Source organism: Camponotus floridanus, unplaced genomic scaffold (genome assembly GCF_003227725.1).
Source record: "Camponotus floridanus strain SB8 unplaced genomic scaffold, Cflo_v7.5 scaffold7, whole genome shotgun sequence".
Lineage (NCBI taxonomy): Eukaryota > Metazoa > Arthropoda > Insecta > Hymenoptera > Formicidae > Camponotus > Camponotus floridanus.
The window spans coordinates 1,832,376-1,856,776 of NW_020229838.1; the positions used below are offsets into that span (position 1 = coordinate 1,832,376).

At 37.5% G+C, this 24,401-nt stretch overlaps 1 protein-coding gene across 6 annotated transcripts in view; it reads right to left on the reverse strand.

Annotated features, from left to right (window-relative positions):
- LOC105256683 (polypyrimidine tract-binding protein 1) overlaps positions 1–24,401 on the reverse strand; it is a 360,732-nt gene that overhangs the window by 90,377 nt on the left and 245,954 nt on the right. For all 6 annotated transcript variants that reach the window (XM_025413636.1, XM_025413633.1, XM_025413634.1 and 3 more), the window contains one exon: positions 18,623–18,727. In XM_025413636.1, coding sequence (XP_025269421.1) covers positions 18,623–18,727 — 105 coding nt within the window. The remainder of the gene's footprint in view (positions 1–18,622; positions 18,728–24,401) is intronic.

Sequence of the window (24,401 nt, forward strand, 5' to 3'; positions counted from 1 at the left end):
TGTAAAACTCGTTTTCATTGTTTGAAATAAAATTGTTACATTTTAACATGAATTAATTAATTACATTTTGCATATAAAATAAAATAGTAAAATAAAAGATTTTTTATTCAAATAAAAATATAAAAGCTAAAGTAAATAATGAATTAATTAGAAATCTTTAATTAAAATTAGACTGATTGGTAGAATTTGTAGCTTGCTTTGAATTGGAGTTGCCTTTATTCGATTTGAAACGAAAGTGAACTTCAAAGCCGATAGTTTAAAAATTCTATTTCATGTAAATGAGGATAGGCGAGATGCACGTGTTAACTTTCGCAAATTGTGGTGGAAGCTTCGTAAAATGTATTCAGGTTGTGTAAAACGCAGATAAGAGAGAAATAAAATTTGTTTTTACTTTGTTAGAATTCTCTCAATCTCTCGAGATAATAAACAATATTGAAACGTATCATTAAATTATTATAATGAAACTGACTGAATATATATTCGGACACATGCATATTTTTCGACAACTATATTTTGTATCTGATATTTTATTTATCGATAACTATATTTTTTATCTAATATTTTATTGAATCATATTTATGTGTTCTAAGAAAACTAGCGTAATTAACGTAATTATTAGCAATTGCCAGTACTAACGTGAAAATATCTTTAGAAGGAAGAATCCAACAAAAGAATTTTTCACAATTTATACAAATTACATAAATGACATCATTATATAATATTTAATCATATTTATACGAAAATATGTTCTAAGAAAACTAACATAATTATTTGCATGTGTCAATTTTGAAAGTACTTTTAAAAGGAAGAATCCGACGAAGGAATTTTCCACGGCTTACAAATTACAAATTACATCATTACGATGTTGTATAATATTCCCCAGCGAGTTATAATACATCGAGCATCGTCGTCTAATGGTGCAAGAGCATTTAGATTCGGTGGCACGTGCCACGACGACGCAACAGGCGGTAGTCGCATCTCCATTAGAAATCCAAGTAGCCCCCCATCCTTCTCTCTCCCTCTTCACAACCCTCCTCTCCTCGACGTCCTACCCCGACCGCTATTTCGCTCCGCCGCCCCGGTTTCAATCCCATGCCCTCCGACCCTCACCTCGGGAGGAAAACCCGGACTGCTTTCTTCGCGAAAGCCATCCGAGAGCTCCGGGAGTCTCACGGAGCTCCGAGATAAGCGCTCGAGCCCACGACAGATGCACCCGAATGCATTCGAGGATGATGCAGAGAGGAAGAGAATCCGTCCTCTTGCCTCTCACCACCATCGTCGCCGACCTCCGTCCCCTTTAGCTCCACAATAGGATGCATTCGCGTACCGGGCTTGTAGAGTCTTTGTGCATCCCTACGTAGATTCTGGCGACGAATTCTTTATAACGTCGGCCTGTTTCCACCATTTTGGATGCTCCTCCGTCAAACTTTAATCGCGGATTCTTTGACGAACTCGCGTAATCGAATCATTCCTTGTAAAAAGTTTAAAAGTCTCTTTCACAGACTGTCTTTTGTTATTCGCAAAGAGTAAACTATCAATTACTACTCATACGTATCTCTGAAGTTGCTTTCAGCTACATTGCGCTTTACTATAGATTATTTATAGAATTTATACATTATACATATACATACATATAATGGCAATATTTTATGGAATGCAATATGATACACAATATAGAGAAATGAATCGACAAGAACGCGGAATCACATTTAACTTCGAATACGCAGCGAATATAAAATATGAAAAGTACAAGGATTTTTATTTTTATTTCTCCGATTTAATATGCGGCGATTGAAAATTCATGAAAGCGAATAGTCAAAAATTTATTTCAATGTGCATAATTTAAATCGTCGGAATCAGCGATCGATTCGCTTTTTCTCGTCATCGTATATATTAATTAACGCTCGAATTGAGCTTCAGGCATGAGAACTAAAGTCATTTTCCCTGCGATCCAGAAAAACGCGTCGTTGCAAGTATGAGGCAGAATCGTATAAATGACAAAGAAACATCATTCGTTTGTATCATTATTATCATCCTCGATATTATTAACGCAAATTTTTATACAAGATTGACAGAAGGATATCGAGTAAAAAAATCTGACTTATCCAATTGATCGTCGAAAAAAAAATAAGAAAGACGACAGGGTTAACTGGCTGTGAGCCAGCAATCAGCTCAAAACCTAATCACGTAATATAAAAAAAGGAGAGAGAAATCAATCTCGAAAAAACGCGATAAAAGAACGAAAAATTACACTCGAAAAAATGTAGCGAGATGAAAAGGAGAAGAAAAAAATGTATCGAAAGAAGTTGAAGCGAAAGGGTGAAAAGCTAGGAGAATGAAAGCAACACTGCGAACATGTAGCTCTCGATATTAATTAACGCCAATAATCAGTTATTTTCCGTTTGATTTGGCGCGGACTCGCCGCGTGTAATCACCACTTGATTCCGTGTATAGTTATACAAGCGGTCGTATCCACTCATCCTTCGCACATTTATTTCTCACAAAAGCCCCTTCTCCCTCAGCAACATACAGCAGCAGCCGATTGCACCTCGCAAACCTCCGGTCGCCAATCATCGAGTTTGACATGCGGGTTCGACTGCGATGAATACCAGCCACGATATCGATTTCGATGAGACACTTGTTCCTCTTTTTTTTCTACTCGCACCCTTCCGCACCCTCCCGGTTTCCTGCAACCGCCATCGATCTCTCTTTCTCTATCTCTCTTTTTCCGTGTGTAACGAACTCGCGGAATTAACCGGCTGCGAGCCCGTCGTGAAAAAGCGCACGCAAATATATAGCATGACAGCCGCCGCAACCATATCGCAGATTAATTAATTCGATCGAATTTCATATGCCGAGGGCTGCACGGATGAAGGGGTTGTTTTGACGAAACGATCGAGGAGTCGACCGGATAAATACGGTCCGATGATTTTCAGAAACACGGAACCGAACACGAACGTTCCGCGTTTAGTAAAAATGATCAATGTTATTTTTAATTTCTTTTTCTGTCACAGAGAAAGAGAGAAAGAGAGAGAGACAGTCACGTGTTAAATCCACTTTTCCCAACATATCGCCCAAATATCCTTTCGTTTATTCAATCCGTTTTATCGATACATTTTATACGATTGCCGCATTAATTTTTAATAATAGCCTATTCAAAATCAATTTTGAAAGCAATATTATTTTGTATTATTTGATGGCCGAAGATATTTGTGGAAGGTTCAAACGAATTAAATCTCAAATAATTTATATACAAAATTATAATGTACCTCAGCATAATAAAATTATAATGTATAGTAATTACCTAATATTGTATATATTTTAATCTGAGAATTAATTCAGACGAAAACGTGTAGTATTTTTAACGAAAACGCGATCGATAATATTGGACGTTTTCAATCTGAAATAGACGTGATAATCCGTTTTCAGCTTGATTACGCGATACGAAGTTGCATTCGGGAAATAATTTGCACACCGGACAGGAGCGCAAAAACCGCTCTTGTGTTTTCGACAATTGCGACGAGCGAGCGGTAATTCGATCGGTTGGGTTAAAGCAAAAAAAATAATGCCGCTCGAGCGAAAGCGTTAGAAATTTTCTACGGTCGCGTCGAACGTCAAAGTGGTTAGAGAAAAAAATTTGTCAGCCCGGTGTATCGCGGATGAAATCGTGCTCGCGCACCGATACGTGAAAACAAGCAAGCATGATCAACGCTATCGGTCGCGATCCATCGGTGTTTATGAATACGTGCGTCGGATATATTTTGTTAAATATTAGCGTGTGTTAAATAAACACACGTGTCTACAAAAATAGGAGGAATTTGTGCTACGTCGCGCGTAGACGCACGATCGCACATGCATGTAGAGTATTATTCGCGCGTAATAAAAATTCTCAAAGTTGCAATCGGCTTTCGAAGCAATTTATATCGTTAATATTGCCAAATGATTTACGAAAATACAAATTTTGTAACGAATTGTTAACATTTTTTTTAGAAAATTTAAATGTTTGAGAAATTTCAGAAAAATTTTAAACATAACAAGAAAAGGAAAAAAGACAGAGAAGAGAACAAGACAGGTAGATATATAAAAACAAATTTTTACTTGTTTATTCTGTCAGAAGAATAATATATATTTCTAACATAACGAGCTCTTTTAAATCATTTCTTGAAATTTTCTAAATCATTTTCTTGAAACAAAAATCCGTTTCATCACTCTGTTTAAAATGACAAACGAAATGTAAGAATCGCGAAGAGAGAGAATTCGTTCAATCTTTTGGCAAAGTCTTCACTCGAGACGCAAAGTGTTCGTTTTATCCGGAACATCTCGTTCCCCCTATTTTTCCACCCTTATCCCGCGTCCCATCCGCAGATCTCGCGTATAAAACGGTCTCTTGTGCAAGTCGGGGGTTTTCTCGCTCGACGCCCAGCGCCGCGACGCCGCGGGAATTATCGGCAAAACGTCAATATGCATTACGTCTCTTCGTCCACCCACGAAGTCCGAGTCCGATCACAAGCCCTGGTTCTCCTAGGGAGATCCAACCTTCTTCTATCGACAACCTGCAATCTCGCCACTCGTTTCTCCCTTCCGATTACCGTAGCCATCCTTTCTCTCCTTTACTTTCGGCAAAGGGTTTGCTCGTTATTTCCTTTCTTTCATCGATTCCACACGCTCGATCGCCGATAGAAACCTATTACTATCAGCAGACTTTCGGTGACGGTTCAGCAAATTTTTAGCCTATCAATATGTAACATTTCGTGAAAGATATTTCGCGCTTCTCTCTTCGCAAGACGTCTAAATAATTGTTGCAAATTTTTTAGTACGTTATACACGATTTTTCAGTGTTATATTCGACTTCTTTGTTATCGCAACCTTTAACCTTATAACGTATAGCGAATAATTAACGATGGAAAAACAGTGTTCCTGACATCGGATTTTCGGGTTTTTTGTAGCTAGTCTGCCAGCGATGGATGTATATTTAACGTTGCCGACAAATATATCGGACAAATTTCTTGCAACTAGGACGAGTGCGTGATAACGATAGATATTAAATATCCAATCAGTGGCGAGAGTCGGGTATTATTAAATTTTCGTTTTATAGAAGAGAGAGAGAGAGAAAGAGAGAAAGAAATAAATAATAATAAAATAATGTTAAAGAGAAATTAAATTTATGAAAGATGATTAATGCGTCATCATTGATTAAACATATGGCATCATAGTTGCGTATGCAAACGCAAAATTTTGCGTTTCAAATCACATCAAAATTATAATCGAATCGTGGAAAGATTAATTTTACACGACACGCGAATACGTATTATGACACACTCTCTCTCTCTCTCTCTCTTTCTTCTGCATTTCTTCGGTACTCGGAGAAGTGATAAATGATGCACGAATCGAGCGGGACGAATTTAAACACGGGTTGTATTATCGAATCTGCGATTGCAATCGTCAACGCGATCAGATTAAAGTTTAACGAGAAATCAATTTCGCGGTCCTCGTAGATCGATCGATCAACGAGTACGAAACGTAAATGCGCTAATCGTCGGAGCGTCGTCTTAAACCGAATTAAAGTTCTGCGAATAATTGATCGGAGCTCGAATGCATTTTCCCCGCACGCCGCAATCTCGAATGAATAATACGTAGATTCGAGCAAATCTACATATCATATGGGAGCCAATTTTGATTGCAGAGCGGATGATCGTACATTCAGCATAATTAAATTGACAGATTTAAAAATCGCTAACGAGAGAAGATCAAGTTTTGAAATTGAACGGAAACGAATAATTGAATTCATCGAATCGCCCCAAACTTGCACAATTGGTAAGAAAGCCTTAACTTGCAGCTAACACGCGATAGACTATTTGTCGTAAAAGATACATCAAGAGGAATTTAATCCGTAAGATCGACAGATTGCAAGCCAAGCTTCGCATTTAAATCGACACGAGGGGACCGACAGGAAAAGTTGACTGTTAATACATTGATGGAATATCACCATGGGGAGGATTTTCATTGCTTTTAAGGAGAAAGGAGTTTGAGATTCGAGGGTAAACGGGATGGAACAAAAGTGCTGGTTATTGATGAACCGTTCATGCTTTTATATCCATCGAATAAATGGTTTTTCGACTAACTTGTACACGTGTTTAATCGCGTCAAATCAGAGCGTTTTGGTCGATTCGATTTCCATCGAATCGATTATACGTGTCCATTTACGATGACAAAGATTCAATCCTAACAAGAGACACTCGAATGATTAGTGAAACTGAGGTACACTAACTTGATCCGACAATGAAAGTAAATGGATTGTTGGTAATATGGAGTCCTATAAATCGTGGTCAACGTTAGTTCGAAACTGTGACAATGACGTCAATCAATAAAACGCTCCGGCTGCGTATAAACTAATTCAATCAATTTTCAGCGTGTTTGGTATTGTTGATGAAATATATTGCAGATACCAATCAAGCAATTATGATTTTGGGAGAATGCAGAGTTAATGTGTAGATAAAACTGTAACATTTGTGTAATCAACAAACTATATAATAAATTATAGTAAACTGCAATATGAAAGAAGTTAATATCGTAAATTGAAATTATGTTGATATAAATATCGTATACAAGCGCGTTAATTGCATTTTCGGTTTCACTTTACTTAATTATTGCCCGACTTTGCGACACGATCGCTCAGGTTATTAAATGCGAGTTACGAGCTCCGTATACATAAACCTAATGACGTGATATGCGTAACTACATCGACTCAGGTGGAGCTTGTCGATGTGCTTCGAGGATGAACTTGATTATTACCGTTGTTGCATCGCTATATCAGTCGATTAAATGCAAATGAAAAGAGTTCTATCATTCGGTAAAATTATTATTCAATATCTTATCAACGTTTTCTAATTTCACACGCCACTTGCACTTATGTGGTATACAAATGAAATGCGTATATTTATTTCAAAAAATGTGCGATTGATTATTATATTAATTTTCGTAACATTTTATTCGCTATAATTATACGACGTAAAAAAAGGTTTTATCACTGTCAATCTTAATCGTCTTGAGATATGTTTGCGAAATGATGCGGAATCATTCGTTGCGATTAATACCGTAGTGAAACTCTATATTTGCTCTAGAATCCCCAATAGAAGGAGTGTTCAAACATAAGAGTAAGTTCTGACAGCTTAGAGGAGAGAAGGACGGGGAAACTTATCGGGATATCAACGTTTGAACGTGCTGCAAATTCGAGAATTCGATCCAGGGCACGCGTTGCCGGAGGTAAGCTCCAAATAGAATGCAGTATATTGGAGAAAAATATTTGTCGAAATATTATTAACTGTAGGTTGTGTGATTCACGATACGATGATTCAAAACGCGATCGCGGAAAATTTCCGGAAAAATCGCAACGATCAGAATTGATGTATGTCAGAAAGCTGCTTTTATCGAAAATTTTAATATAATAATGTTATGTCATATTGTCATAATTAAACAGAATTGTGACGAAATCAAATTTTTTTTCTGTTATTAATGTTATCAAGGAAACATTTTGAATTTTCAGTAGAACAATATGCCGTGAAATCTTATCGAATTTTCATGCTTTAAGCATAATTATTTTCTCTTTTCATTGTATATTGTAATGAAAACTTGTGTATATACAATATATTATTCGAGTTTTTTCAATACATTTTCATTGAAATTTAATAATTTATCAATATTATAATTAATATCTCTTCCTCATAGTAAGTTAAATTATTATTAATAACGAATATTAATAACTTCGATTGCGAGCTTCGATGTAACCATAATCACTGATACATAATCAGAGATTCTTGCGTCATATATATAGTATAGCTCAGTTAATAATGATTTCATTAGTATCCAATTGGCAAGCCCTGCGATTAATATTGAATTAATGATAATTAATTTTGGAATCTGTATTTTAAATATAAATCTCGACGCAACCCAAAACATGCTCTTACAAGTATTAATAAGAATTTTATATGTATATATATATATATATATATATATATATATATTTCATATAAATTTTTTTTAATCATATATAATCTATTTTACGATGACGTCAACCATCTACCATATTTTAAGAGTTAATTATTAAATAAGAATTAATTATTTTCTACTGGAAAGAAGATTAAAATTGTAGAACGTTGCAAAAGAAGAAAAAAATAAATAAAGTTGAACGGTAAATTTTTTTGTATTTGATTGTAAAAAAAGCATTGAGGATTCAAGAATTGCGGGGCTTTGTTTCTGGCATTCCAATTCCAATTGCATGTCTGAAAGCGATGTTTCGAATGGTACGTTAATTACGCGTGTACCGAGTTCCATGCATAATTATGGTAATTTTTTTATCTACGAGAAAAAGTAATTGAATAATAGCTACGACTAAAGCAATATATGTACGTATGCGAGGTTGTTCTTGTAAAAAAGAGAACTGTGCTTCAAAGCGAGTCCAACATTTCAATGACCCATATACATTGCGGAAAAACTGGGAAAATTTCTTTTTCTTTTTTTTTCTCAGAAAAAGCAGACTATTTTGAACGAATTCGCAATTCAGAATATTTTAAGCGCAGTAGTTACGATTATACTTTGAAGAAATTGTTTTATTTTACTATGCTTCTGAAATAAATAATGTTAAAATTTAAAACAGAAAACAAAATTTATTAAAAGATGATAGAAAATGGTATAATTGGGGAAAAATATTTGATATTCCAAATAAATCAATCTATGTGATCAGTATGGATCAATTTTATTCAATATTAAATTAGCTGATTAGATATTTATATATATATATATATATATATATATATATATATATATATGTGAGTAATAAGTTTTACTTTTACGGATAAATATTATTACAAAGCATAATTTTCTGCAAAAAAATAAACTAGACAGATAATTTTATTTATATTTACATAACTTATTGCAACAATTAATATCAATATCGAAAAGAAATAATTTCACAGTGAATTAAAATAAAGGGTAAGAGGTTTAGGTTTACTCGCCTGATCCGTAATATTGGATGAATGAGATCGCGATTTATCTAAATTATTCGCGAAATGAACTTATATATGCACACACATCTTTATTCGTGTTTTAGGAAAGCGCGATTTGGCACGACTCCAGCAGTTTTGAATCTTAATAGGAATCTCGTTACTCATTTCCCACTACTTTGTAACTCTGATTTTCCATCCGATTGTCCATGCGATAAATCGCATATCCGTTATGCTTTGCTTCTCTAGCGATACGTCCGAAATATATCTCGAATCGAATCAAATTTATAACATAACAATTTATAAGTTAGCGCAGAAATTTTACAAAATTCAAGTTAAAAAGTGATCATCAAATTTCTACAATATTGATAAACATTACGTTGATTCTATGATAAGTTCGAGACTAATGAGTGACAAGATCGGAAATATTCTTCTCCGCGTAATTCTGCGGTATGAAAATATTCAGGTGCGCTTCCTTTCTCGTTTCATGGAAGCTGCTTTAAAGCTTCGTCGCGTCGACAAACGTCGATAAATTCATCGTTGAGCCTTCATATTTTCAAGGCAACTATGTCGCGCATCGCGGAAAAGCGAACGACAGACTTCCTCTCGTTTGCGCGCGCGCTAGAAGCTTTCCTCCGGTTCCATCCGATAAGTAGCACGCCTCTGATGCGAAAGAACGTTTCCGTAGTTGCCGCTTATCCGGCAAATAAAGGCCGTCGTAAAGATAGGACGGAGTTGTCGTTCGTGCCGTTAACGTTACTTTTGCCGTTATCGAGTTCGTTAGCAAACGTGTCAGTGCATTAAATCCATGTAATAAGAGCGTAAAAAAATTTCCCCTCCCTCATCCGGGAAGAGAAAATAGCGACCGCAGTAACGACTGCGGTTCGCTAACAAGATAAAGATGTTCGTGCGTCGATTGCGCTTTATTGTAGAGGTTGATTTTTATCATTTATCGGCACAATTGTGGATGTAAGTTGTGTAACTGCATATATTTTTAGACATGTTCTCTCGTTATATGATTTACAAATATTCATTATTTAGCGTACATAATAATTTTCTATAGGATATATAATATGAATATATAATATGTTCTTGTATATTCTATAGGATATATAATATGAATATATAATATGTTCTTGTATATTATTATAAACGGAGTAATATCATTTTTTTAAATTATCATATAAATAGAAATGCGTTAAAAAAACGAAACGTGTTACCCACGTTTTGCGTATCGTACGATAATCACATTTTTCACGGGGAAACCGAAATGTCAGTCAGTCGCGCGATTCATCTGGCGATGTTCGACGGGGGACAGCTGCGGGTGGAAGCAATTTATCTAAACGACGGCTTTGTCAGGTCACTCGGACTAAAAGCACATATATCCCACTCGTAATATTACTACACCATCGGAGTAGCCGTTACGTTCGCGCTTTAATTCCTTTGTACCTTTCAGATCGGCGTTATTGACCCCCTCTTACCCTGTTATTGTCGGTTCTTTTACCTCTTCTGAGCTCTTTATATATTGATATCGAGAGTACCTCGAATCCATATTGTTAGTGACACTTGCAAATTAGTAAAATCAAACGGTTCCGCAAAGAATGCTTTTGTTCTATTTACACGCTTTTTGACTTTGATTCGTCGGTTTAGATATCTTATTCGATGTCAATCTATCGTCGTTTGTGAGACAGAATCGCGTCGGTAATTGATTTAATTAAATGATTATAAATTTGTCATTATATCACACGATATATGAAAAAAGGAAAGAGAGATATTTATATATAAAAATTTAGCAAACTGAATTGAAGATTAATTCTATTTATAGACGGAAACAAGGAAAGGAATGTAATATAAATATATATATAAATATCAATTAAAGCGTTAAAGTAAGATTCATACTTTCCTTGAAAATAGTACGTTTTCTAATTTTTCTTAGACATATCGCGCTTATTATAGATTTGACGATATATTTTTAAATGGATCGTTATCGGTATACATCGATGGATGAGAACACTGCCGGGTCGTCTATTTCTCGACCAGCATCCGTGGCTCAAATCAGTCGTAACCTAATTCGACGATCCTCTTCACCGTCTATTTTGATTCGATGTCGCTTGGATTTGACACAAGTACTATTAATTGATGTTGCTAAATGCGAGGCGGTGTCTCATCGGACTTTGAACAGATTGGCATGGGATGCAGAATTCTACGTGAAACGTGATTGAAATTCTGCCCGACTTCGCGCTACTCGAAACACACGACAAATATTAATTATTTTATGAAACAATTTTATACAAACGCAACAATTTTATGTACGCGTAAGATTGTAAAAAATTCTGAAATTTGCCCGTACGTACTATCCGAATTGTAAACCATTAATTTATCCCATTGTAACGCGTCTCTGCATAATTAAAATAAATAAAATCGATCACTAAAATGTTCGAGGTCTTTCCGCTTGAAAGATCGCATTTCATTCCTAGAAAATGAATAAAAATGTCAGAAATTCGCCGAAAGAGACGTATTCAGCTGCGCGCAACTCGAATTAATCGCCGTGAGAAGAAATATTTGCCGGTCGAGTGGACGTGCCAGTGATACTTTGCCCGGCGCGGCGCGATACGATACTGCTCTTGAATCGAGAAATCGAGATTATCCACACGAGGGACGGCTGGCATTCGAAAATCGTGCCCGACGTTCCGGTGCATTCGGAGAGAAACATTCCGGCATGAAATATGTCAGATACGCCAGCGAGAAGTTCCAGTCCGGTTTCAGACGTCCCGCGCCGGCGATTGGCCCTCCCCTTCCAAATCCTTCTCCATCCCCCTAAGGGTATATATACGTTTTTAATATAAAATTCCGGGATTCGCGGAGGAGAATGGAACGGAGAGGCAACTTGGCGTACTGCATGCCGCCAACAATCTCGAATACTTCGCCGCTCCCGACATGGCTACGTCAACTTATTGGTAGCTGCAAGTAAGCGCGTGAGCACATGGACACATTCTTCCAACGGAGAATACGGAAACGAAGAACGTACAACTGATAAATTCCGCGCAGATGCGTAGAAATTTTTCCAAAATATACATAAAAATGTTCGGACATTAACACATATTTGAATAAATCATAGTATAATAACAATATCACCTATCATTTGCACGGGGAACAAAGTTATTTTTTTTTCTCAAATAAGGTTACTGTACATAGATAACGAAAATATATTAATATCCGATAAATTTTATCGCGTTATAAAAATATTTGAACATGTAACGTCTAGAATACTTTCTGAATTGTTGGAATTATAAAAGAGAGAGATTCACGTTGCTTTTGAGAAATCTGAAATGAATTATATTTTCAAGTCAAATTTACAAAAATTATGATATTTCTATTTCTCGCATAACGTAAACTCTTAAAAAATCGAAATTTCCGCTCTTTTTTATTGTATATATATAAAACACTTTACGTTATAATCAAACTAAAATCATTTTAAAAAAACAACAGCGGAGGGACTCGAATGTAAACTTCCTTGGGCGCTTTTAAAATTATGTTACTGTTCCGGAAATGGAAACAACGATTTATCCGGCAAAAACAACGTTCATAAAGTTCGTCGCTCGTGTTGACCTTCCGTCGTTCTTAATCGGGAAAATGGGAACATCGCGACATCGTCAAAAAAGAGAAATAAGTATTCAATCTTTTCGTACATCGCAAAATTGACGTGGTCAGCTAATTATGCCTGTGTAGATTGACGTAAATCGTTTTTACGAATATGAGGACTGTAAATTACTGTCTACTTACATATTGAAATTCCCGTTATATCAAAAATAAATGATTAACGAGCTATGGCAAATAAATGGATTATTTTCTCGAAAATAAAACACGCTGAAAAATTGGACAGGCTTTTAAACACGCATTTACATGATTTATTTACGAATAGAGAATTAAGAGAAATATTCATTGTGAGACGGGGCGTGCAAATCGTGATAATCATAAGTCAAAGATGATCGAAACAGAAAAGTAAAGGTCCGCGAAGAAGCGATAATCGACTAACATTGTAACACCTTTAACGAAGCCTTGATGTTCTCTCCAGATCTTCTCTCTCATTTTTATCCTCTAGTGTCTGGACACACGCGGACGCGTGAATAAGTGGTGACATGGCTACCATTCGTGGATAATGGAACGGAACGAAGTAGAAAATGGCACATCAAAAAGAAATGGGGACAAAAGAGATCCGTTGCCGTCCTAATAAAGCGAACACGCTGAGATGGTTTTTATCGGTCAGTTCGTTCCAAGTTTTTGTCCTTTATTCTACGAAATTTAAGAATATTCGAATAGCTGTCACAGAGGAATTTAAGAGCTTAAACGAAAAAGGCTGAACAAAAGTGTAAGTAAATTTGTAACAAAGCCTACATTCTTACGACATATCTAAATTTATATCTTTTTATTATATTTTTTTCATTTTTCTATTTTTCAAATAAATTCTTTGATGATGATTTATTTTAATCGTTCTTGATAATGGTATAGATGAAACATTTGGAATACGTTAAATTAAAGTAGGTTAAAAAAATATTATTGAGCATCGATTGTTTGCTGGGATTATTTTTCTCATGTTTGATAGAAAACAACCGGTTTACGGAAAGTTAATTCACGATTCATTGAACGCATACAAAGCAATGGAAGATTAAATGCTGAATTTTCGAAAGAATCGCAATAGTCTTCATCATGCGGCTGTAACTGATGGAAATACAAATTGCGATATTAATTTTATACGGGGTATTATTTACGAAACGGAAATGGAACGCTGATAGAGACGTATTTACGTTTCAGCGGGTCCAGTTTCGCGATTATTAAAATTAGCAATTCACAACGGCCGGAATGTAAATTACACGGTCCTCATTAAGCAGAGCGTGCAACTAATCAATTTATATACCTGCGTTTAATCCGCGTTTCCACCTCTTCTTGTACGCCTCAACATGATTATTCACGCTAGATGGGATCTTACAGAGCAAATTAAAAATCCGTATTAAAGCGGATTCGCATCCACTTAGCAACATTGTAGAGTTAATGCCGCATTATACGATTTTCCGGAGAATATAAGCGTCCGTTCGAGGAAGGACACAAACTCGCATTACATTGACCTATCGGAAAAGAATTATCGTCTCGCCAGTGTTGCATTACATTACACTGTATGTTGCATTTAAATTTTTGCAAGGAAATTTTTTCAGATAATATTATCACACTTAAAGAAAGCGACGATTTTTAGAAAACAAATCACAGGACATATGCCACTTACGTGCACTCTGCTGTTAGTCGGAGAGTTAGATAAAGGATCCCAAGCGACGATCGAGAAACCTGTTCAGAGACTCGGCTGCTTCTCGATTGATATGATATCCTAACCGGATGGGAGACAGTCGTTTCGCAGAGATTTGTCGAAGAGGAGGACAAATCTACAGGCGAATCCGGAGCGATTGATATCAAGAGAAAAGCCCCGAAGGCAAGGTGGTAGAAATATGACGGCGAAAGGTTGTACCTGCTCCTCGTTCTCTCTCTCTCGAAGCTTTATTCAGCCTGGAAGGCGCAATGAATGGGAGCTTCTACGAGCTTCACGAGCGTACCTCTTCAGATCGTCTACGAACATCGGTAGGATTCTCTTTTCCTTTTTCTACTCCTCCGTCCGTCGCGCTTTCAAGAGAAAAAGAAATTCTCGCCTTTCCTCGTCACCTTCCTTTTTTCTCGCTCTTCGACTCTTCGCACCCGCGGATTTTGCACTCCGCAAGCATCATGAAATAGTGATTCTTCAGCGCGTCGCTTTCTTTGCAGTGAGATTCATTTGCGTGATTTTTGCGAGCGTATGTTATAAAGAAGTTAAATAATCGATTTAAGAAAAGAGTATAATTGTTCCATCTTCCCTCTTCTCCTCATATTAACTCATTAAGACATAAAAATATGTCATATAATTAAAAAGAAATGATGTAAATGGGGATTTTAAAAATATTTCTGGTTGTAAGCTAATAAAACGTTAAAGCGGAGAGTTTTTGCGCGGCGCGGAAACGGACTCTGAAAAATACACGAGGAGGATTATTCTATAAAAAAAATAAAAAATTGCTAAAAGCGAAAGAGCCAAAAAGAGACGTTGAAACAAAGAGAGAGAGGAGAGAGAAAGGAAGGATTGGGAAAGCACCTGCTGTATCGCACGCTCGCAATGATAGCGAGCAGATGATGTACGTCGGTCAGCGACGTGGGGAGAGAAAGGAAGATGAAAACACACTCCCGGATTGTAAAAAGACGCTTCCCTATACGTTTTCTTAACCGCGCCCCCGCTTCCCTGTCCGCAAGAGGGATCGACTTTTTTCTTGCTCTTAACAGATTTCCCGCCAATGGCGGACGCAGCGCGGGTTCGATTTCTTCTCTGATAAATTGCACCCTCCAGACCCTTTTCCCAAACGCCAATTTATATTAAGTAAGAGGCATATGTGTTATGGCAAGTTTCGTTCCGAAATATATACCGTGGATCGAGACGAAATTGCTTCGACTAGAGGCAATCCCGTAACCGAAAGAAAAAGGTCCCAAAGCTATTCCTCGCCTATGTTTAGGAAAGAAATCAACAAATTGTGGTTCTGATCATCTTGCATCGACACGAAATATAATATCGAATATTTTTTTGAAATATTTCTAGAGAAGAAACTGATTCTTTTTTTTTACGAGATAGAAGCAAGTTATATAAACTGTAATAATTTTTATTTCGTTATACGTTACAGTTATCATTACATAAATCGATTTATAAACCGACTTATATTTATATGATGTCGTAGTAAACAAATTTTAGTTTTAAAAAATGTCTGTTAACATTATTCTCGTTGTTTTAAGTATGATAATGTAGCGAGGATTACCAGCCATTCCGTGATATTTTTCGCGGTATTTTTTGCGCGCCACATAAATGTTGCGTCTTTAGCTGGCGCGTAAAGCAAACGTGTTCATAGTCGACAATGGCTAGTAAAATTTCCTGAAGTTTCCCTTGTCGCGAGAGACTTCGTCGGAAAGTAGAGCGCGTACATTTTCAAAGTGAAAGGCGACAAACCGAAAAGACTTCGGTTTTGTCATCAAATCCGTCCTCGCGATAAAAAGCAATATTCTCGTAAAAAACACGTTTCATTAACGATCGACGATAAGTTTTACATACGTATCGCCATTATAATATATTTTTGTACCTTCTCGTGGAAATATTTATACGTTAGAAACATGCCAGGCAACGCAGCATAATTATTTTCATTTCCGCGAATGTTCTGTAAACAGCAGTGTTCGTTGTTGTTTGTAATTTTATGGCAAAAAAGAGAAAGAGCGTATAAGTTCTCGGCTAAATATAATTATAATATGTATAAAATTAATTAACATATATGTATAATTTCTACAAGAAAATATTATATTTCCTATATAAATAATAAGATATCAAAGAGTACAGTAAAATGTTGTTTTGTAGTTTTATAATAATTAACATTTATATCTTTTCGTGTAATTTATACATTTATTTCGAACAAGGAAAACGATATATTTTAGAGGATATTTAGCTGCTAAAAAATAGGACTAGTTGACTTTCCGCTCCGCCAGTTGTTTTAACGAAGGCTATTAAGATTGCCTTGACATTTTTAAATGGCATTGTTTGTCACAATCAAAAATAACGATAAAGTTCAAGGAAAAATAACGCATACGTAAACCGCATATTTCCTCGATTTGTACCGCATTGTTAAAGGACCGCGCGCTTTGCAGAGAATTCCGTTATTCATTCCTAACGTTAAAATATGAGCGATCTAATGCGAGAACGCCTACATTTCGCTATCAAACTATTAATCAAATCGTATCGACATTTTTCGATGATGCAAAAACTCGCCGATTCAGTTAAACAGGGATTTCGGTAAATTCCACGGAAAATGAAAGCGGAGCGCTTTACATATCTCGCTCACAGAGCTTTGCCTCTGTTTGAGGCTACATATATGTATACGAAAATGATTAACGACGCCCGGGGAGGAACGAGGTCGAACTTTTAGACTACATCCGGTGGTGCACGTGCGACCGAGTGATCCGAGACATGGCCGTGTCTCCCGATGCGGTTTCCAAACACGCCGTCGACGTCGTCGACGTCGTTTGCGTTCCAGAAATTTCACCATTTTTTCGTGTCTTCGTTGAAACGACGTGTGACGATGTCGAGTATACGTGACGAGAGCAGGTGCGCGAGAAAAGTGCCGTTCCATCCTCTTTCCCGTGACGAAGCTTACACCGTAAACGGCTGTCGCCACGATGGCGCGCGCAAAATATTAATTAAGGTACGTTACCTCGCTAAAAGACCGTATTTTACGTCGCATTTTTCTTCCCCCTTGCGAAAATGTTACTCTTTTTTAAATTCCTGATGGATTGCGCGAATGTATGTTTTCGAGAAATCGAAATAAATATAACCGTCCGAAAACATATCGATACGAAAAATTTATCGACCTTTTATATTCGATGAGATATAAAGTTGGTCTCTGAACCGACTATTAATTTTTTCAGCGGGACATAAATACGGTGTGCTCTTAATGGCATTCACAAAATAATCTATACTTTCGCGTAAGTAGATCGATTAATAATCGTCAGACTATCGGACGGTTATTTTTTCTCTTTACTTTTTTCATGCGAGATGCAAGGATTGCGTCGAAAATTAATTTTGCCCGGGGAGATACACATCGATAATTTCTCTTCGTCTATCGGTAGTCGATTATCTCGCGATACACACACACATACATACGAGATTAATTAATATTTATCATATCTCTGTTGACGCGCAAGAATAATAATCGGCCGCCGTGAAAAATTAAGTTCCCTCCACATCGCGAGTTCGTTCACCGACAGTTTTTGTCGCGTCGTTTCGTCAAAAAATTTCTACAAACAGCGAATCAGCGTTAGTCGACTTTGTTCGAGGAAAAAAAAAATAAAAAAGGAAAACGATTTCCCGGTCTCTTTGATGGACAGCCATACGTTCGTTGCGATGGGAAAGCCGGAAGGAACGCGAGAACTCTTCGGGGAACGCGAAAGCGACCGATCAGATTTCAATGGACGCATTTCAATCGGGGTCACTGCATACGAATTTCTCTTTGGTATGCGATGATTTATGGTTCGTTGCGCGTTCTGGTTGCGGTCGGTTCGCCGTGAGGCAATTCGGGGGAGAGAGAAAGAAGAGAGAGAGAGAGAGAAAAGAGGGAGAAAAGCTCTCCCAAAAAGCTCCACACGACTGCTTTCCGCCATCGGTGAAATGGACGGACCAAGAAGGAAGTTATCGGCGTTCCTTGTATTTTATTCCGCCATACTACGTGTATTATTATCGTAGCCGAAATCGAAAAGAGGGATTTTCTTTTGAGAAGAGACGCGATATATAAAATATGAATTTGCGACTGTGTATTCCGAGAGCATTTCGAGAAATATTGTAAGTGTGTGTGTGTGTGTGTACGAAATTAGAAATAATGATAAATAATAATTATATATAATATTCTCCAATAGTAGATTTTCTCTCAAATATCTAAGTCAGAATTCTTGAATACTTTTGGGGAAAGCCCGTGAAATTTATCATCGTGCGCGGAGACTACTCGTTGATTTAATTAAAAAACACTCACCTTCTTGGCGTCATTGTTGTTGTCGGCCGCGTGATGAGGTTGCGGACTCATTGAAGCACCATTGCTGACTGCCCCACTTTGCGACAGAAGCTCGTCGCTACCCCTCTGTAACAATAAAATACATTCGTGTGATATAAATAGCTTCTTCAGAGGCCATGAGTTCTCGATAAATTCTACTTTGCACGCGACGTATATTTCGCGTCTGTACGCATCATGTAATTCAGGATTACGCTATAAGAACCGCCGTTCGCATAAATCTACATTACGACGATCTCTTCGACGTAGCATAAAATATCTTTGAATGGCGCGGATTGTAAAATGTTATCGTAATATGGAAAAGAAAGATAGAAAAAAAGAGAGAGAGAGAGCGCAAGAAAATTATAAAATATTTGTAAGATAACATCAGTTAGTTTCGTTTCGCGAATATTAATCGCGCCGTCTCGAAGCTTTTGAGCGGAATTGAAATAAATTATCGCGTCGAGCATCTCTCGATTACTTAAGAAGTGGAAAGAAGCAAATCCCCCCCTTCTGTCGTTCCGTCCTTAGAGCGTTGATAAATCTCGAATTTGTCGTCAAAAGAAATCAGGATCAGGAAACGTACTACAGCAAAGTGTGACACGCTTTTAAACATAAGTCTGAATCTAAATGCTTAACAGAGTCTTCTCGGAAACGGAAGTACGTTGCGGTCAGTCGAGTGAGGAGAAAACTCTCTTTCTCTCTATCTCGAGATATTAATAATTAATCCTTATGCTTCTCTTTGCGAATCAACATTTATGAAGAACATCCTCTTTCGACTCATCTCTTAGAATCGTTAATCGTCCTTCTGTATACAATTACTATAAAAAACGATTTGCAGAGGCAAAAGCAATGGAAAAACGGGCAAAAGTAATTGAAATATCATATTTATGATATTTCAAAGTATTGTAATTAACTATAAATTCAATCGGATTATAACACTTCAATAAAATACACGTTGCACATAAAGATAATCTATATAAAATAGATAATGATATATTTATAATATAAATATATCATTATTAAATATATCATTTATATTATAAATATATCATTATCTATTTTACATATATTATCTTTATTTACATATATTATCTTTATTAAATAAGCACATCATTATCATCGTTATCTTATACGATAATTAATTTCACAAATGTAAAATGCGCACTTCTCGCTTATTTATGGTTATACGAATTCTTACGACTTCTTCATTCATTATATAGTCGCGGTTTTTCGTCGTCGACATTCGCCGTCAAACGGGAACGTAACGTGTATCGTAAAAGAGCTTAACGAAATATTTATCGGACCAACGCTGCATTTATTCACGAATTATGGGTTACATTATGCAGTCGCGGTCGGAGACGCACTTCCTTAAATCTGCAGGTAAGCTTTGACAGCGAGAGCCTTCACTGTTACCTGTTTGCATGGCCAAACATGTGTGGAGGATAACTCATAACTCGTAAAGAAAACCGTCACTGGGGATTTTCGAAACGGAATGCGAAATCAAAAAGATAAAGACAACCGGACGAGGCGAAAGGAAGCGCTGCATCTTGCGTGGATTCGATCACGATCATTTCTCGGGTCGTAGAACAAAAAAGCATAATTTCATTATATTCTTTGACTAAAAAGATAAGTGATCAATCCAAATCATTTGTATCCAATCATTTTTTTTTTACCTACTGAATATTTTTCCTTATGAATATTTTTCTCTCGAGTTGCGCACGAGTTGCAAATTGCATCTTTCGCGTATGAAAATAGCAAATATGAAGCCCTCAATCTTCACTTTATGAAGAGGCATTACTTATTACTTTTCTGTAAATTCAACGAAAATATTACTTCTTTAACGGTTAATGATGCTTTTCATGCAGCTTCCTGCAAAATATGGTAAAATAGAGACGCGAAATACATATATAACGTTTAAATATACATTATGTATATCCACTCGTGCACATATGTATACGACACATGCAGAAAAAATTGCAAATGTTTATCCTTAAACTCGACAAATCAATGAAGGAAAAAAAATCATGCAATTAAAAGAACGCGATGACGCACATTTCGTACGCAGTTCAGTTTATCTTTCGAAAGTACATCGCAAACGTTCTCGATATCGAATGCGCGCTATTAGGCAGAATATCGTTCAAAGAGCGATAAGAAGTTCTTATATAGAATAGGATCTCTCGTCCATGTCTTTCTCTACGATCATAAGGAAAGAGAGAGAAGAGAGAGGGGAGAGGGAGAGAAGTCCGTGGGTGGAGACGAGTCGTGAAAAGGGACTCGGATCTCGTATATTTTCCTCGAATATAGGAAGTAGAAGTTCATCCTCTGACCAATGCACGACGGAACCGACCGCCCGATCCGGTGCTCGTGTATTATTTATTTCCCGCGAATGTATGGATTATGGCCCGACCACTCTCCACCCCTCCTTTTCGCTTGGAAGCACCGTAACTCTTAGGATTCACGAATAACCGCGTTCTCTCCCTGTCTCTCGCTCCATCCCCTGTTTTCATCTTTCGATTCTCCAGCTCCCCCCTCAAGAACCATCCCGCCTGTTCTTTCAACTTCGCGGATCGCAGAGTTGTTTTCTCTCGATTCTCGAGAACCGTCGACGAGATCTTAAATCCAAGAAGCGAGCTTCTGTCTCGTTCCCTGTTTTCCTTTTCGTTTTCTTTTCTTCCGTCCTTCCCACTTCCGCCGAAGGACCAATCTTCCGTGCGATACGCGCGTGCCCGACGATCCGCACGGAAATGTCTCAAGATAGTCCATGAGAGACAGAGTATGCTAGAAACGATGGAGCTTCGCTCGGATGACAAACCAATCTCACGCGCCGGCTGCGGAACCCGATGAAGCTCTCGGTCGCGGATGCCGTCCAGGAAGAAAACTTCACGATACGATCCATCGAGTTCGCCTCTGGATCGGACGAATATACCGATCAACGTCATAGATGCCTTAAATCATGATCAATCACCGAAAAGTGTAGCGAGGAAAAATATATTTGTTCCCTTGGCGGCACTTAATTTTATCAACTGAATGATAACAAACGTAATCGCAATCATATTTTTAATTTTGCAATATTGCGAATCTAAAACCGCATCTTTCTTTTCAAGGCGATAAAAAAAAATATTTATTAAAGATAAAGTTTACGGCACAATTTACGATCGAAATCTGGATTTTAAAATCGCTGCCGGAAGCAATTTTAGATCCGATCCGGTTATCTCCTAACATGGTCACTTGCCGTTTACGAACCGGCGATTGCCTATCCTTGGATAGGTAGGTCAATTTTCTCGCACGACACACACAACGACGACGAAAGGATGCGAAACACGCGATGTAACGCCACTAAAATAATATTGGCCGTGGTGATAGGCTGCCAAGGAAACCGAGGACACGGGAGACTATTATTGCTTTTCAAGATGGATGGCTTCTGGATACGCTCTCGTCCCGACCGGCCGAAACTTTAGTCGAGAGATTACGAAGATTTCAGAGGCTCGTGGAGAAACTGGATCGTTTCGTTTTACGGGCCAGAGGATTATATGTACGAATCCTATTCCAGTTTATTACCCCGCTATCCAATCCTCGCTTCTGCATGCGCGTCATATTCCCGCAGTGATGAACCAAGTTTTGTCTCTCCCGCGAAATTGACAGCCACGCGAGAGAAGTCGTTATTAATATCGCCTGACGCAAATTTATCGGCGATTGATCGGCATCGCGCACCTGCGACCGCGGGTCATCGTTATGCAATAAAGGCCGAATACTGTCAATAAATGGTACCTATGAGGGATAAACGTCAATTCGTTGACGCCTCGGTAGGAAACTCGTCGCGAAAAAATGTCCGGTTGCTAAAGCAACTCTTGTAGAAGACAAGCCGATACAACCGAGCGGTGACATTAATACTCGAGAAATTTGATAAATTATAGAAAATAATATTATTCAATTACAAAAGTTTATAGAGTTTCTCAATCTTTCATAATTCTTAGTTCCTTTATATCGACAGAAATTTAATCGAAAAATAAATTACGGAAACTAAACAATAATATACAGAATCACTGATATAATGATTAATAAGAGAAGTCTATATACGGCGTGTACGACCTGTCTACAAGCCGGATAATTCGATGAGAGAGGAAGTTTTGGGTCTAGTCGTGTTTCTCGTCGGAACTCTCCTCCGCGGCAAATGACGTGGAAAGAGGGCAGAAATTAAAGCCGCTCGTTAGGGTAGAACGCTTCCACTGCGATTGTCGTGCTTCGACATCATTCAACCATGAATCGAGAGGATGGAGCGATCCGATATTCGAAACGCACAAAGAGGATCGCGTCGCGAAAGTGGATCGCGTCTTCTTTTTCGTTGGAATTTCGCGAACTCGTCGAATCAGATGGCAGACAGAAAATCGGATTACCGGATAATCACCCGACTTACGGTTTAAATACGCAAAATGATAAATTCGCCCCCCCGCCAAAAAAAAATATATATGCACAGATTAAATCTCTTTTAATTGAATATTCTAAAATTATTTAAAATTAATTAACAATGCGATATCTTCATCTTTCCAACTTCGCGCAGAAAATCTTCGGTTTAATAGCTTATGATACAGAAGATTTTGCGTGATGTTGAGAAGAAAAATCAGTACGAAATAAAATCGAATCGAATGCGAAAAGTTCGGATAAAAGGGATGTCGGTGCATCATATTATACACCCTCGCGAATAAAAATTCGCTCGATTCAACGAATGAAACGATTGATCTCGAATGCTCGTGAAGAAGAGTGATCGTATTAAAAAAATCCAACATAATATAGCGCTGGTGGTAGTTATCAATACGACGCTCGCGACTATCATCATTAGTGTTTCCCTCCTAGCGCACGATTCGCTAATGAAGTTGATGCGAGGATTTCACTTTAATTAGCGCGTTAACAGTCAAGAGATTTCATTTACATCTTGCAGTCGGGAGAAGCTTGTCTAGTGCGTTCCCATCGACCTAATATGAAATTGATAGATCGTGCTAACGCGAGAAACACGGCAAACTTGCATAAAAAGGCATTTTCCTTTTCTTTTTATTAATAACAAAGCATCATGCGCTAATTGGTCATTAATTTTGATGGATATATCATAAATTACGAAACAACTACTGCGACTAGAATAATACGAAGCAAATAGGGGTATCATACGCTGATAATCTACGACTAGTTTGCTTTGTTCTCGGCTTGATATGAATTGTCCGCAAGGGAGCCTCTCCCAAAGTACAAAGGCTGAGATATCCCGTCTTAAAATGACGGACATCGGATAGTCCGGATAGTTTTCCGGCGCTTCTTTCTATTAAATGCATTAAGGAAGAATAAGTTATTCTCTATAAAGAATAAATCGCTGTACGTAAATATACGTGGGAGTTGATCTTTTATAATAATAAAATACGTAAGAGCGAGTAATCTCTGGCGGAAAAAAAACGCCAGCGGCAACTTCCGTTCGATAAAACAAGATAGAAAGAGAAAAAAATCAATTTTTCCCGATTATATTTAATTCCGAGTGGATATTCAAATATCGACGGTGCACTTTCTGGCGCATGCAAAATAGCGAGCGTGTTTCCCGACGAAGCGAGTCGCGTCTCCTTTTTTTCCTTCTCGGTCGTCGTTTCGTGCACACCGGCAAAAGTTACTTCAACCGGGCCACTTCGTCATCCCTTCGCAGCGTCCCAAACTTCAACCTTACGCGGTTACGCCATTCGACCTCATGAATTTCAAAATAATGCCCGCTGCCTACGAAATACGCGCG